Source organism: Bubalus kerabau, chromosome 3, assembly GCF_029407905.1.
Source record: "Bubalus kerabau isolate K-KA32 ecotype Philippines breed swamp buffalo chromosome 3, PCC_UOA_SB_1v2, whole genome shotgun sequence".
In the NCBI taxonomy this organism is placed as follows: domain Eukaryota; kingdom Metazoa; phylum Chordata; class Mammalia; order Artiodactyla; family Bovidae; genus Bubalus; species Bubalus kerabau.
The window spans coordinates 187,812,306-187,827,024 of NC_073626.1; the positions used below are offsets into that span (position 1 = coordinate 187,812,306).

The 14,719-nt window shown below is 56.1% G+C and overlaps 1 protein-coding gene across 3 annotated transcripts in view; it reads right to left on the reverse strand.

Annotated features, from left to right (window-relative positions):
• PAX7 (paired box 7) overlaps positions 1-14,719 on the reverse strand; it is a 106,852-nt gene that overhangs the window by 32,972 nt on the left and 59,161 nt on the right. For all 3 annotated transcript variants that reach the window (XM_055574316.1, XM_055574317.1, XM_055574315.1), the window contains exons 6-7: positions 10,690-10,855; positions 9,265-9,467 (exon numbers count right to left, since the gene is read on the reverse strand). In XM_055574316.1, the coding sequence (XP_055430291.1) occupies positions 9,265-9,467; positions 10,690-10,855 (369 nt within the window). The remainder of the gene's footprint in view (positions 1-9,264; positions 9,468-10,689; positions 10,856-14,719) is intronic.

Here is a 14,719-nt window from a genome sequence, read left to right on the forward strand (position 1 = left end):
TCTTTGGTGAGTCTCGCCCAGAGTAGATTTGGGAAGAGCAGTAACAGCCATGTATATTTCTTTTTTGCACCTCCCTGTACTTTGTGTTGGGCTTCCCAGGTGGTGCCAGTGGTAAAGAACCCGCCTGCCATTGCTAGGAGACATGAGAGTCATGGGTTCTATCCCTGAGTCAGAAAGATCCCCTGGAGGAGGGCATGGCAACCCACTCCAGTATTCTGGCCTGGAGAATCCCATGGACAGAGGAGTGTGGTGGGCTACAGTCTATAGGGACGTAAAGAGTCAGACGTGACTGAAGCAACTTCAGGCACACGTGCATACTTTGTGTTAGTAACAGGTGGTAAACAAATGAATTTGAAGGGAATTGCATGTAATGACATTCAGACTAACTCACCAGCTGCCTCAAACACCTCGGGTACAGACTGAGCAGCGTGTAGTATGGCCTGTAGTACGCGGGGGGCTCAGCAACACTTGTTGGAGGCCCACTGCGGGCCAGACACGGGCTTCTGTGTCACCAGGGTGAATCACCACACACAGTATGAAGACCTGGTCCCTGCGTCCGGTGGTGCCTGGAAACATCTGCATCTCCCCTTCCCTGCTTGGTGACTCCAGGCCCACTGGCAGGGGCAGAGGTCAGCTCCCACCTACACCTTCTCAAGGACGGAGGTCCGGATCGCTACAGGTGTACCATGGTGGACCAAAAAAAAAAAGAGAGAGAATCAGAGCGTCTGTGGAGGGCAGCCCTGAACCAGCGGCTCTCGTCCAGACTCAGGGAGGCAGGTTCAAGATTCTGTCTTCCCAGAATCCCATTCAGTCCACTAAGAACAGAGAAAAGCCCAGCGTGTGCGTGCTAAGTCACTTTAGTCGCATCCGACTCTTTGGGACCCCATGGACTGTAGCCCACCAGGCTCCTCTGTCCATGGGATTCTCCAGGCCAGAATACTGGAGTGGGTCGCCATACCCTTCTCCAGGGGATCTTCCCAACCCAGGAATCGAACCTGTGTCTCCTGTAGCTCCTGCACTGCAGGCAGATTCTTTACCGCTGAGCCACAGGGTAAGCCCAAGGCGTGGCCTCCATGATAAAAAGGTAATAAACCAGGCCCTCCAGTTCCTAGCAGAACCTGCCCATAGGCATGACCTGCTCCTGTCACTAGCGTTCAGGAAAGTTCCCGATCCCGGTCTCGCCTGTCTGTCCCCCACCCTCCTCCCCTCCCCCGTCCCCTCCACCCAGGAAGAAGGGGTGAGAAAAGCAGGGACATAAACACCGGTCTGTTTTCACAGTAGATGAGGGCCTCTCCCTGTGGGCTGGCGCTGGGCTGTGACTGACGTGAGCAGGTGGCTGTGTTTGGCGAGCAGCCTCCAGGGGGGAAATAGTTGAGCCTTTCCCACTGAGGTAGGTTAACCGTGGACAAAGGGAAGCTGGGTGTGAGAGCAGGATCTTGGCAGGGTCTGTCCCCCTGGGGGCTGGGAGGGCGGAGGATGCCCGGGACCCCAAGGCTGACTCTCTGAGCGCACAGCTCACCCTTGTCCTGCGGTGGGCCTGGCTGGGAGTCAGGCAGAAGGGGCACTGGGCTGCAGGAAGGCCTGATTAGCTGAGTGGACACTCCCCACCGCCCCCAGTTGGTACCCCGATCAGGGCTGTGATTAGGGTTGGCAGATCTGTGACTGGTTGGGGCGGAGGGTCTGGGAGCTGGGCTGTTACTGATGCAGTGAAAGCCAGCTGGGGAGGGCAGATACTGGAAAAGGGCATTTGGCTTTAGGTCCAGGAAAATCTGGCCACAGACTCGCGGTCATTTCCACAAGCTGACCGCTGACCCTACACCATCACCACTGGTCACTGTGAGAAACAGGTGTGTGAGTGGGTGGCTGGGGTGACTCGGATAGCTTTCCCCTAATCCTGGGGAAACCAGTGTCCTTCCAACCGGGGTTGGTCACTCCTTCCATCCCAGCTCGTCCTTCCCCAGGGCCCGAGGGTGGAAGGGGACAGATGGCCTTTCCTGTGCTTTCCACTCCCTGCACCCTGGCATCTTCTCTTCCCAAGACTGGAAACCAACTCAGGCATTTTCCAGTACTGAGAGGAAGGAGGGAAAAGACAGAAAAGATGGGGTTCCAGTACAACAGAGTTGGGAGGTGGGTGGAGAATTCATTCGGCACCTGCTGTAAGGCAACCCACTCCAGTACTCTTGCCTGGGAAATCCCATGGACAGAGAAGCCTGGTGGGCTACAGTCCATGGGGTTGCAAGAGTCAGATACAACTTAGCAACTAAACCACAACCACCAGCACTTGCCAGGCACTGTACTCAGATTCTCCTTTAGTCTTCACAGCACCCCCGGAAAGGTAAGCGCCATCACTCCCATTTTCAGATGATGAAAGGAGGCCCAGAGAGGCTAAGCCAGTGACCCAGGGCCACACAGCAACTTGGAAAGAGGCAGAACCAGAACTCCAACTTGGCTGCTCCCTGGTGGAGGCCGTGCAGCTTCTCTTGCCCCAGGCTTCCCGAGAGAGACCTCCCGGGACAGGGAGAGCCTGGGAGAGACCCTGAGAAGGCAAAAGGAAGGAAGCTGGAGGCAGAGGAGCTGCTGGGAAGGGAGGAGAGGGAAGGGCGGGGCAGGGCCCAGAGGAGCGCTCACTCGGCTGGGGTTAAAGCCCCATGTTCCTACAACCTGCTAAGCCGGAGAAATGAATTCTGATCCCTCCAAAACCCAACCTTGGAAAATGTGCGAGAGAAGGGTCTCCTTTCAGGGGAGCGGGAAATCCTTCACACCTCCTCCCGACGCCCCGGTAATGCCAGGATGTCCCCAATCTGCTTTGAGGAATGGAGAGATTAAGAATAATAAAAAAATTGCAATAAAATATGTGTGAAGGAGGGGGTAATTGTGGACAAACGCAGCATTCAAATTCATTTTTCAGCTCTTTTACACACCATTTCAATCTTATTTTCTGCTTGTTAATGAGATCTTGTTGCCTGGGCTAGGCAAAACCTTCCAATATCAGGACGTAATTGCACATAATTTTCTCTCCTACCAGTGATTTGCATCAGTTTTTTAAAAATTCTGGGCTATTTAACACCCCACGATCCCCCTCCCCGTCGTCCTGCCTACAAATCTCCTACTCCCTCCTCCTTCCTCGTTCCTGGTCCAGCAAGACTCATTTTAAATGCTTATTATAGACGCAGTGTTGCCAATAAAGGGGGAAAAAAAAACACACAGAGAGGAAGTGAGGGGGAGAAAAAGGCGAAAGGGAGTTTCCAGTGGCCACTGCGTGAGGGGCCCAGGCTCAGGGATAAGATCCCGCCGAGGGCGAGGGCCAGGTGAGATGCGTGGGTCAGGCGCACCTGCCCGAGAGTCGCATCGCCACCACTCGCCTGCTGTGTGACCTTCAGCGAGTCACTTAACCTCTCTGAGCCTGTCTTCCCAAGTCCCAGGGAGCTGGAGTCACTTCCCAGAAGCAAAGGGCTGATAAGGGACATGGCATCCGTCCATGATCAGCTGATGGATTGTCTTTCCTTGCTGGATCAGGCCCCCTGGAGGCCTCAACGGATGCCAGAAGGGTCGCGGTGGAGAGGCATTCAGGAGACCCCACCAATAAAGAACTGGAAGGCTCTGAGCTTTGTCCCCGCTGATCTAGGGAGGGGGAAGCTGGGCTTTTTGAAGATGTAGACCATGAACCTGGCCATGCCATTAATTTCCACTGTGGCCTCAAAATGCAGTTTCCCCATATGGATCACAGGACCAAGCTTCCGGGGCAGACACGAGAGAACAGCAGAGTGGGCTCTGGAGCCAGACCAGTCGAATCCCGGCTCTGCGACCTTCCCAGAACCTACCGAGGGGCCTGGCAGGTGGTAGGGGCCTAATTAATATCTGGACGGGTGGATGGACGGATGAAAGTTTAAAGTTAGTTGCTCAGTCATGTCTGACTCTTGGTGACCCCATGGACTGTAGTCTGCCAGGCTCCTCTGTCCATGGGATTTCCCAGGCCAGAATACTGGAGTGGGTTGTCATGCCCTCCTCCAGGGGATCTTCCCGACCCAGGGATGGATCCTGGGTCTCCTGCACTGCAGACAGATTCTTTACTCTCTGAGCCACCAGGACGACGCTGCGCATCTGCTTTTCCTCATCTGTAAACCGAGGTCACCAAGCCTGGCTGGATGAAGCTGGCGCCACCTTTAGCTCATCCACGGCTGCCCCACCGTAAGCACTCGCTCCGTGGAAGCCGTCAGCGTATCTCTTACAGGAGATAGGGTGATCGCAACCGTGTGATTAACTTCACACTTAGAGACTGCTTTTCATTTTTCATTAGTTCCGAGGGGGGGAGATTGTAAATATGTAAATCCCTTTACAGGTTCCTCCACGTTAAGCTCCAGAGAGGAGCCAAAGGGGATGACGCCCGGGGCAGCATGATGGAGCAGGCGGAGGCGTGGTGGCAGAAACGACTGCTTCCCAGGAAGGTGCCCACGGCGGGGGCCACAGGCCTGGGGTCCCAGCTCGGCCTCCACCCCGACGCTGGGATCTGGGCAATTTTCTCCCCCTCTCTGGGCCTCAGTTTCCACTTCCGACTCGGATGAGACGCTGCCTCTAAGAAAGCCTGGAGGAGAAGGCAGCCCCAGCCACGGGCTGCTCCCCCAGAACACGGCAGCACAGGCCCCGCAGAAGCCCCGGGACAGGCGGCCTGCCCGTGTGACCATGAGGGCCTCCAGCCCTCATGGCCCTTGAACCAGCAGATCCTTGCTCCTGATTCTTTGCTCAGAAGCTCAGATAGGTCAGCACTGATTATGAGTCCATGGCCTGTCTCCCCTGTCACACTGGGAGCTCTCCAAGACACAGCTGTGGGTGCTTCCACCATCAGACTGGGGCATCCACAGACAGGGCTTCTCTTCCGTCAGACTCTGGGATCTGAGCACAGAGCCCCGAGTTGCTCCTCAGGGCAGGGGCTGTGTCTCCCTCATCACGCTGGCAGATCCAAGGACCCGAGTGGCCCCTCTCTCTCCGCCCGTCACCCTTGAAAGTGTGCTCCACTCACGACTCCAACACAAGGGCTGGTATGAACTGCTCCATCTGCAGGAATCGCATCACCCAAAGGGTCACCTAAGGGTCCTTTGGTCCTAAGCTCTCCTCAGCTGGTTTCTAAGAGCTGCTTCCAAGCACAGCTGGGCCCATTCACCTGCTGAGTCCCTAATGCTGCCAGGCTGGGCCCTGGGGGTGGGTGAGGGCCTGGGCCCCGAGGGAACCAAGCCTCAGGGTCATCTACGCCTCTCAGGAGGCTCTTGCCCATATGACTCAGCCTTGCCTATTGGCCCCTAACCTGAGGTCCCAGCCTCAGTGTTCTCATCCACAATATGGGCTGAAGGAGCTTTTCTGTCCACTGAGCTGGAAGGACTGGATTCCCGAGATGGTTTCCCCTCACTGCCCGTCAGTCTCTCAAAAAGAGAGCAAGGCTGTGCGTTTCTGTGAGGCAGGAGGGCATGTGGATGGGTAAATCTCAGGCTCTACAAATGAGGGCTGAACCCAGGCTCTGTCCCTGGAGAAGATCAGTATAGAGGGAACGCCAAGAGCAGCGCCTCAGGAAGTCCGGCTGTCCCTGTTGGACGTGTTCGGCGTGTTGGCGTCAGGCATGCTGCGCGCCGTGCCGCCTGCTGACGCTTCTTGCCTGCCTGTCCATCCCGCTAGAGTAGAGAGGGTCACCCCTGCGCTCACTGAGTCACCCCAAGTGCTGAGGACAGTGCCTGTGGCAGGCCCTCTGTGGCCAGGTGCTGCATCAGAGCCAGGGGACAGCTGACGTGAGAGCATGACTTCTGCCATGAGATTCCGCTGGGAAGACTCTCCACGGGGTCTCCAAGGCTGGAGGTACCCACTGCCCTGGCTGGGTCCGGGACCAGCACCCGGTCCCCCCTCGGGGAGGAAGCGAGTCCTCCCCCGGCGGCCGCAAGCCGGCTGGCGTGACGAGCAGGTGCCCAGCAGGGCCCCAGCCTCATCCCTTTGGGCTTTTGTAAGAACAAGAGCCAAGGCTCTCTTGGGGGACGGCGGACCTGTGATCCTGGGTCGGGGGAATATGCCTCCATGGCCCAGGTGGGACCCGTCCTCTCCCCATCACCCTGCAGAGAAACCCCTCCTGTTGGGAAGACGGGACACCACGATGCGTCTGTCTTGGTGGAGAACTCCCGGGCCCACCCGTCTCAGGACCACACAGATAAGCTGGAAGTGCGAAGACGCTCAGACAGGGGAGGACGTGCATAGAGAATCAGAGCTCAGAAAAGCCAAGAACGTCCACCTAAGACACCAAAACAGCCCCTCGCACCTTCAGGAAGCATTTGCAGCGTGACCCCAGCGGGGTCCACACCCGGAGGTGCCCCCAGCCTGCCCTGACGTGTGTCTGCCCTGCCTGCAGCCCCTACCCTGCCCTCCAGCAGCTGCTCACCTCCCAGTCCCCTCTGCCCCTGTCAGACCCCCCATCTGTCTTCACACCTTTGGTGGGAACCTCTGGACAGGTCTCTGAAGTTCCTTCGATCCATCATGCCCCACACGACTGTCCACCCTGAGGGATGGGGCGGAAGCTGGGGGCCTCTTGGAGGAGGGCAGGGACACGGCCAGCTTTGGTCTGGCTGCCCACAGCAGCGGGTCAGGCTCTCCCCTTCCCCCCACCCACCTCCTGCCCAACGTTTCTGGGCCCAGACATCACCTGGAACCTCCTTACCTTTTAATCTCAGTGCTGAACCACACTCCCCAAGCTAAGGGCCCCTTAATTTACTAGTCTCTCCTCTGCCCTGTGACGAAAGTGCTGCTTTAGGGGCTAAAGCTCAGCCCACAATGAGCGGGGGCCTGGGGAGAGCAGCGGAGGGGAGCCAGGTGCCCTGGACGCACGGGTCCAGCCCAGTCAGCGTGTCCTGTGCCCCCTCTGTGAAGGGCGCTGGAGGGCCCGCTCAGACTCAGCAGCCCTCTTCAGATTTCCTCTGATTTGTTTTGTATCACGAGGCTGGGCCTGGGCCCCATTCTCGGGTACAGACGTCCTGGGTCTCTGCAGTTATCCCTACCCGGCCGGCTCCAGGTCCTGTTGTGTCTAAACCTGGCTCTGGAAGGTTAGCTTGGCCAGTTAGTCCTCGGCACCAATGAGATGGAGGTGGTGGCCTTGAACCCCAAAGAGGACAGTTAGGCTCCACTGGGAAAACATTCCGGTGGCAGACTGCCTTACCCCTACTAAGTGGGGCCCGAGAGCCTTGGAGCTTCACCCCGGGGAGCTCTGGCTTCAGCGGCTTCCGTTCACTGGGCACTCACAACTCTGCGCTAGACCTGGGCTAAGAGCTTTAGCTAGGTCGTCTCAGTCAGCCTTCCCAACCCGATGAGGTACGAGCTAGCGTCACCCCCATTTCATGGGTAAGAAACCTGACCTGTAGGGGGGAAGGGACCTGGCGCGCGTGCTCTCTGCACGTGTTTTCCTGTCCAGGAGACGGGGATGATGCTAGCTCCTAGCATACGCAAATGATGGAACTGAAATACAATCAGCCCTCATGCACGCTCCGTCGCTCCTTGCGACTTCATGGCCTGTAGTTGGCCAGGCTCCTCTGTCCATGGGATTATCAGCAAGAATACTGGACTTGCCACTTCCTCCTGCAGGGGATCTTCCTGACTCAGGGACTGAACCCATGTCTCCAGTGGCTCTTACATTGGCTGGTGGAATCTTTCCCACTGAGTCATCTGGGAAGCCCCAGTAAGCCCTCAGTGACCCATATTAACTGAGACAAATAGAAAAATCCCCCAAACACGCAGAAAATTAAAGGGTATTAAGCCCGGGAAACATTTTAGACCAACGGTGGCTTACTTTTTCTATTCGGGCCAGATGATAAATGTTTCAGGCTTTGCCAGGCCGTGTGATCTCTGGGGAAACCACTCAACTCTGCCATCATCATAGCACAAAAACAGCCATAAATATGTAAATGAACGGGCATGGCTGTGTTCCAATAAAACTTTATTTACAAAATCAGGTAGTTGGAAGGAAGTGACTTGCGGGGGTGCAGCTGACCTTCTCTTTGGTCCCTTTTTTTCTTTACGTAACAGATTTCTCATATTACTATATTGTCCTGGCAATGGTTGTGGGGGGAGGGAGGGAGAGAACTAATGTTTATTTGACCTCTATTTTATCCCACCTCTATGCTGACTGCTTTGACCTGTTAGCATGCTGAAGGCAGAGAAGGCCCTTCTTAAGGTTAGCAACTCTTTATTTAATCACTCGTGTTTAATGGGGGATACCCCAAAGCTCGAAGATGCTCACTAGCCTAACTCCCTGAACAGTGGGGCTGGGATCCCACCCCCGCTCCAAGCCTCGCCTGTTCTTACAGCTGTTCAGATAAGTTTGCATCACACGTATTCTCACCACAGACACGAGAGAGGTGTCTCAGAAGGTGGGAGGCAGGGTAAAATGAGTCTTGGATTTAATTCTTTCCCTGTGGATGTCTGAGAGCCTGTTACAGCAACAAAAATGAACTCAACAGTTCTTCCAGTTCGCTCTGATTTCAAGCGTCACTGAGTCCTGCTCCCCGGGCTCACCAATAAGCACATCAGCTCCAGCCTGTCTTCCCGCTTCATCTAAAGATGGTCCCACCACTTCTAACAGCTCCATCGGCCATGGAATGACTTCACCAGCAGCCAATCACATGTGAGCGGACAGAGTTCACGACCCAGTGAGAGCAGAGCTCCCGGGCTAGAATCATGCCTCCGCCCCACATCCCCGCCCGGTTGATTCTCTCCACCAGTAGGTCGTGGTCTTGCCTTTCACTCGTTGGTCACTCCTGGTGACCAAAGGTGGGAGATGGAGCCCAGGATGGAATCTAAGAAGGACTACTGCTTCTAGAACAAAGCCGCAACCACAGTTCGCATCCCCTAGGAAACAGCGCAAGGCTTCCATCAACGCACTGAAAATGCCTGACTGTTGTGGTCTGCACAGTCATGAAGCGGGTGATGGGCCAGATTAACAAGCTCTGGGTGGTGAGAAGTATGGAAACCTTTTCTCTGCAACTGCCCACGGGGTCACCGGACTTGCAGATGACAAACCCGGGGTGAAAGGCTCACAGAACAATGACAAGTGAAGGCGGAGGAGCCCACCCCCCACCCCGCCTCCCACGCAAACCCTCTCGAGTTGACCAACAGCCAGCGATGTGGCGGAGACCAAGACTTCCTCCCCAAGAGAGAGCCACCTGTGTCCCCCTGAACCCTCGCTGGATGGGCTGGCAAGCCTCTGGCCCCTGGGACCCTGGACAGAGAGGCGGGGCCCCCTACCTGAGGCGACAGGCCGTTGCTGACGGGGTTCATGTGGTTGGAGGCGGCCGCCGGGTTCATGAAGCTGTCGGAGTAGCTGGAGAAGCCGTGGCGGGCTCCGTAGGCAGAGCTGGTGTCCGCGGCTGCGGCCGCCGCGGCCAGGCCCCCCTGGTGCATGGTGGACGGCGGGAGCGGCTGGGGTCGGTGCACGGTGCTGCCCCCGTCTGCAGAGAGAGCCAGCAGAGGGCCTGAGCCAGCGGCCTGGCCCCAGAGGGCGAAGCAGGGCAGGCACCTCCCGTCTGGAAGGCAGGTCCCCAGCTCCCTTCTCTGGACCTCCATCCAGCAGAGGAGGTGGGGAGGGGGCTGCCTTCTCTCACTACTGGGGATGCGACAGCTGGCTTCTGAGCAGGACACCAGGAACTGGCAGGTCTTGACTGATAACGAGCAACATTCCAGACAACTTCTCAGCACCTACTGCGCACCAGCCCTGTTCTCTGTGATTGGCACACAGTAGGTGCTCAATAAACCTTATCTGGGCTAAAAGTCAGATCTCCTTGAGGACTCTGTCAGTCTGCTTGGGGCTGTTGGATAACATTTGGTGAGCACCAAAATCACCAGTGCTTTCACAAATCCCATCTAAGGGTATGAAGCAAGAATGATTCCCATTTTACAGATGAAGAAACTGAGGCTCAATGGGCTCAGGGCCCGCCCGTGTGCAAGGTGATGTGGCTAGGGAGCAGGGGACCAGGGTTTGAATCGCCACTCTGATCCTAGCTGCTGGGCTGCTCTTCTCTGTCACAGCCTCGCTACGTGGTCTTCCAGCAGACGGGACCTCCGCCGTGGGCGATGGTTCAGTTTCTCATCAGGAATCCCAAAGAGGCCTCTCTCCCCAGCTTCTAGAACTCCAGCCTGCCAGTCCTCTAAGAGGAAGCCATGGGGCTCCTCCGTGAGACAGAAGTCAAGCAGTGGGTTCCTGCTGTGTGCTGGCGGGGTGGGGTGGAGGGAGCGGGCAGAGGGCAGACCAGGGGGCATGGGCCAGGGAGTAGGGGTGCTGCCCTTCTCTACCTACAGGGCCCGCCACCGTCTCTTCTGAAATTTAGTAAGACCCAGGAGATTCATGTGACTTTTATAGTTTGCGAAGCTCTGTTAAACATGCGCATGGAGGCGACCTTGCTTATCTTCACCTGGATGCAGAGGGAAGAGGTTCAAGAGCAGGACACCATCTTTTATCTTCACTGTCCACATCAACGCAGACAAACACGGTCATGAAAGAGCAAGAAAAACAACCGCTCTCCCCTCCTCCCGCCAAAGAAAACGCTTTTTATGCATTCTTTGTTGAGGAGGGAAGGAGTGGGTGGGGGCGGGGTGGGGGGGAGATAAGGGGGGCGGATGAAGGGGTGGGGCGGGGCGGGTGAGGGGCATGGCCGGGATGCAGCTGAGACTCACCTTGGGAGATGGTAGTGGTGGGGTAGGTGGAGTCCGGTAGCTGGTAGGGGGGCAGCGTGGGCATGCCAGTGGGCGGGAAGCCACCTGGCAGAAGGTGGTTGAACGCTGCCAGCTGGTTGGCTCCTGCCTGCTTACGCCAGCGGGCACGGCGGTTACTGAACCAGACCTGGGGGACGGAGAGCCGAGCGTTGAGCCCTCAGCCTGATTTCTGGCAGGGTGCTGAGGCACAGCTAGAACCGGGCCCCTGCGCCATCACCCTGGGTCCAGCCAGTGTCCTCCTCCGAGGAGAGCCCCACCGTCCTGCAGCTCAAGACAGTTTGCAAAGCACATTCATGGGCAGGATCCTATTCTGTCCTCATGACCTCACTACCCAGGGACGAAGTCATTGTTATGATCCCCATTTTACAGATGGGCAAACTGAGCCCCCGAGAGGGGGTGGGGGGCTTGCCCATGTGCCAGGGTGGCCCGAGTGACTCTCAGCCCAGTGCTCTTTCCCTGCAGCTGCCCTGAAGAAAGTCGGTGGGTGACCATCTTTGTTCACCCATGTTGCACACTCCTCATCTCCAGGAAGCCCCCAAGGAAGGCCACACATCCAGAACCCACCTGAATGAGACCCACCTGCCAGACTCAGATGCAAAAGCTAGTTCTGTGTCTGGAGTCTGAGGCTGTGCTTGGCTTACGCTGCACAGGCCCCCTGAGTTAGGAAAGCCCACCACCCCCACCCCCAAACACAGGGACTGATTGATAACCTAACATCTTTGAGTCTCCCTTTCCTCCGAGCCCTGTGCTAGCGTTTCCCACATCTGTCCATACGCAGACCTATGAGGCCCTCCTAGTCCCATTGACCCAGGGGGAAACTGAGGCTCACAGAGGTGGAATCACTTGCCCATGGCCACATGGCTAGTCTGTAATGGATGTGAGGTTCAAAGTTCAGTCAGTCTGACTTTCTAGAATCCTCTTATCTAGATTTGCAACAAGTTCCCTGGGATGGGCCAGAGAAATACAAGAACGAGTGTGCAAAACGGGGCTCCTGAGAGAAGGTGCTTCTCCACCTTTGGACTTTGCACATGCTGTTCCCTCCATCTCAAACACTCTTCCCTGTGCTGGCTCCTTGGCCTGCAGGGCTCGCAGAAACGCCTCCTCCTGCTCCAGCGGGGACTGCCTGCCTCAAAAGCACTTTAGGCCAGTCCCCACCTCCTTTTCTCAGGAGGCCTCCAACTGTGAGCTCCCTTACCCAAACAATTATTGTCTTTATCTGTTTTTCTTGTCTCCCCTCTGGCCCTAAGCCGCACAGGCAGAGGCCAAGCAATCCTGGCCCCCTGCTCACACCTCTATAGGAATCCTCATTGAATGAATGAATGGATGGTGGGAGGCAGAGATGACTCTGGTGTGTCTTTGCTGGTGCTGCCCTCCTCCCTCTGCAAGGCCCAGTGGGGAGTCCTCCCCTTCATGGGTGAAGACCTAGGCCTTCCCTGGCACAGATCACTTGAGACCCTCAAACCTCTAGTCTGCGTCTGCTGACCTGCGGGAGGGGGAGTCTGAACGGGGGTGGCGGGGTGTTTGTGTCCCCTCGGATCATTTGTCTTTTCTCCGAGGCAAGAAATGGAATTCGGTTTTCTGAGCTGGATGAAGAGCTGCTGGCTCTGACCCGTTTAGGGTTCACAAAGAAAGGAGATGTGGTGGCCAAATAAAGATAAAAAAAAACTGGCTTCTGCATAAAATGCAGGTCCTGGCTGCTCCCACCTCCCCAGGGCAGAGAGGGCTTCCTCAGGGGCGTCCGGGGCAGATGAACGCTGGCCAGGCTGACTGAGGCCCTCTGAACAGCTCTGTTTTAAATCAGCGATTCCCAAAGGCTGGGGATCCTACACTCCAAGGTGGAGACACCTCCCCAGAGGCGAGTGACACAGACATTAGATAACCTTGAACCGCTCCCATCTCTTCCGGGCCTGGGGTGTGTGGAAGAGAAGCAACTGGGTGCTCAATGTTCTTCATGCCTTCCTAACACTCATCAGGGCCTCCCTGGTAGCTCAGCTGGTAAGGAATTCGCCTGCAATGCAGGAGACCCCAGTTCGATTCCTGAGTTGAGAAGGTCCTCTGGAGAAGGGAAAGGCTACCCACTCCAGTATTCTGGCCTGGAGAATTCCATGGAGTCGCAAAGAGTCAGGCATGACTGAGCAACTTTCACACACACAACATCCATCAACCTCCCTTTTTAAAGCCCAGGGAGGATGCCGCGCCAGGTGATGCTTTCCTGGAAACCTTGCCACGTTGTCTCGTGTTCCCTGTGTGTTTCCAGTCGCCTTCCTTCCATGAGAGGGATGTGTGTGTGCACGCGTGTGTGCTCAGTTGCTCAGTCCTGTCTGACTCTTTGCGACCCCATGGACTGTAACCTGACGGGCTCCTCTGTCCGTGGGATTCTCCAAGCAAGAAAACTGGAGTGGGTGGCCATTCCCTTCTCCAGGGGATCTTCCTGACCCAGGGATTGAACCCATGTCTCCTGCCTTGGCAGGTGGATTCCTTACCACTGTGCCAACTGGGAGGCCCCTGAGAGTGATATGCATGTTTATTTTAAAATACACTGATTGTATTTTTTTTAAGTAAAGGAAAACATGGATATGCAAAAGTGGCCCAAATCCTGAAGACGGTGGAGAACGGTTTATGTTTGGGACGCTCTGCTGTGGTTTTGTTTGTTCAGCGAGGGTCATCTGCAGATAAAGAGGACTCAGCTAAGGTGGGAACGCTCTCCCGCCTTCTCTCCTTGGCCGCCTCGCTCCTGCTTTCCTTACTTCCCTCCTTCCCATCTCCAGCGGCTCCCAGGACTCCCTCTGCGTCAAGCAGGACAGGAAGGACAGGGGGTGAGCAGGACACGGTCCTGGCCCTCAAGCTGCCCTTGGCCTGGCCACATGACAGACACGTCAAAGGACAGCTGCTCTTCAGTACAGTCAGCTTAGACGGGCTGGCGTGCGAGGTGCCATGAGGAGGGGCTTCCAACTCCTCCCAGAACCCAGGAGGGCTTCCTGGAGGAGAGGACATGCCTTTTGCTTTCTCTCTCTCTCCTCTTCTTCCTCACTGTCCTATTTCCGCGGGGTTGCCCCCAGCCCAGCGGGCATCTCCATCCTCACAAAGTGTAATGCAGCACAAGAGTAGGGGCTCTGGAGTCTGATCAGTTGCCTGAATTTGAATCCTGCCTCTGACTCGTAGCTAAGATGGGCAAATTCTGTTATTCCTCTGAGCCTCACTTTCTTTGTTGCTAATAGGCTCAGTTTTAAAGAATCTGCCTGCCAGTGCAGAAGCCACAGGAGACTCGGGTTTGACCCCTGGGTTGGGAAGATCCCCTGGAGGAAGGCACAGCAACCCACTCCAGTGTGCTTGCCTGGAGAATCCCCATGGACACAGGAGACTGGTGGGCTACGGTCCGTAGGGTTGCAGAGAGTCAGACACAGCTGAGCGACCGAGCGCACGCACAAATGAGAGCCCCTACCTTCTCGGTGGCTCTGGACCTCAAGGCAGCTAACACAGGCAACGTGCTTATTTAGAACAGCATCTCCGACACTTATTTTGCTGGAAAGCCTCCGACGTCTGAACTGGAAGGGCTCTTAGCCAGTACGGACTGCAAGCTTCCTATTTATAGGTGGAGAAATGGAGGCTCCCAGAGGGACAGTGGTGGACCCAGATCCCCACCCAGAATCTTTGATCAGGATTGAGTTGTTTGAAAACAGAGGCTGAGTTTTATTACTCCTTCTTGGTCCTTCTCTCCACATCCTGCCCTGGGAGCAGGACGCTATAAGAAGAGTCTGATGACTGAGTTGAACATCTCATCTGGCCCTTCTTCCAATGCAGCCCCGAGGAAAGGAGCACAGACAGACTAGGGCTTGGGTCCCAGGACAGCCGCTTATTACCTGTGTCTTTAGGAATTCGCTTCTGCTAGTGAAAGGTCAGGTTTCTCATTTGTAAAATGCAGAGACTGAATGTCCCTGCCTCTTAGGATCACGGTAAGGATGATGAAGATTACGCACGTAGGGCGTTGAGC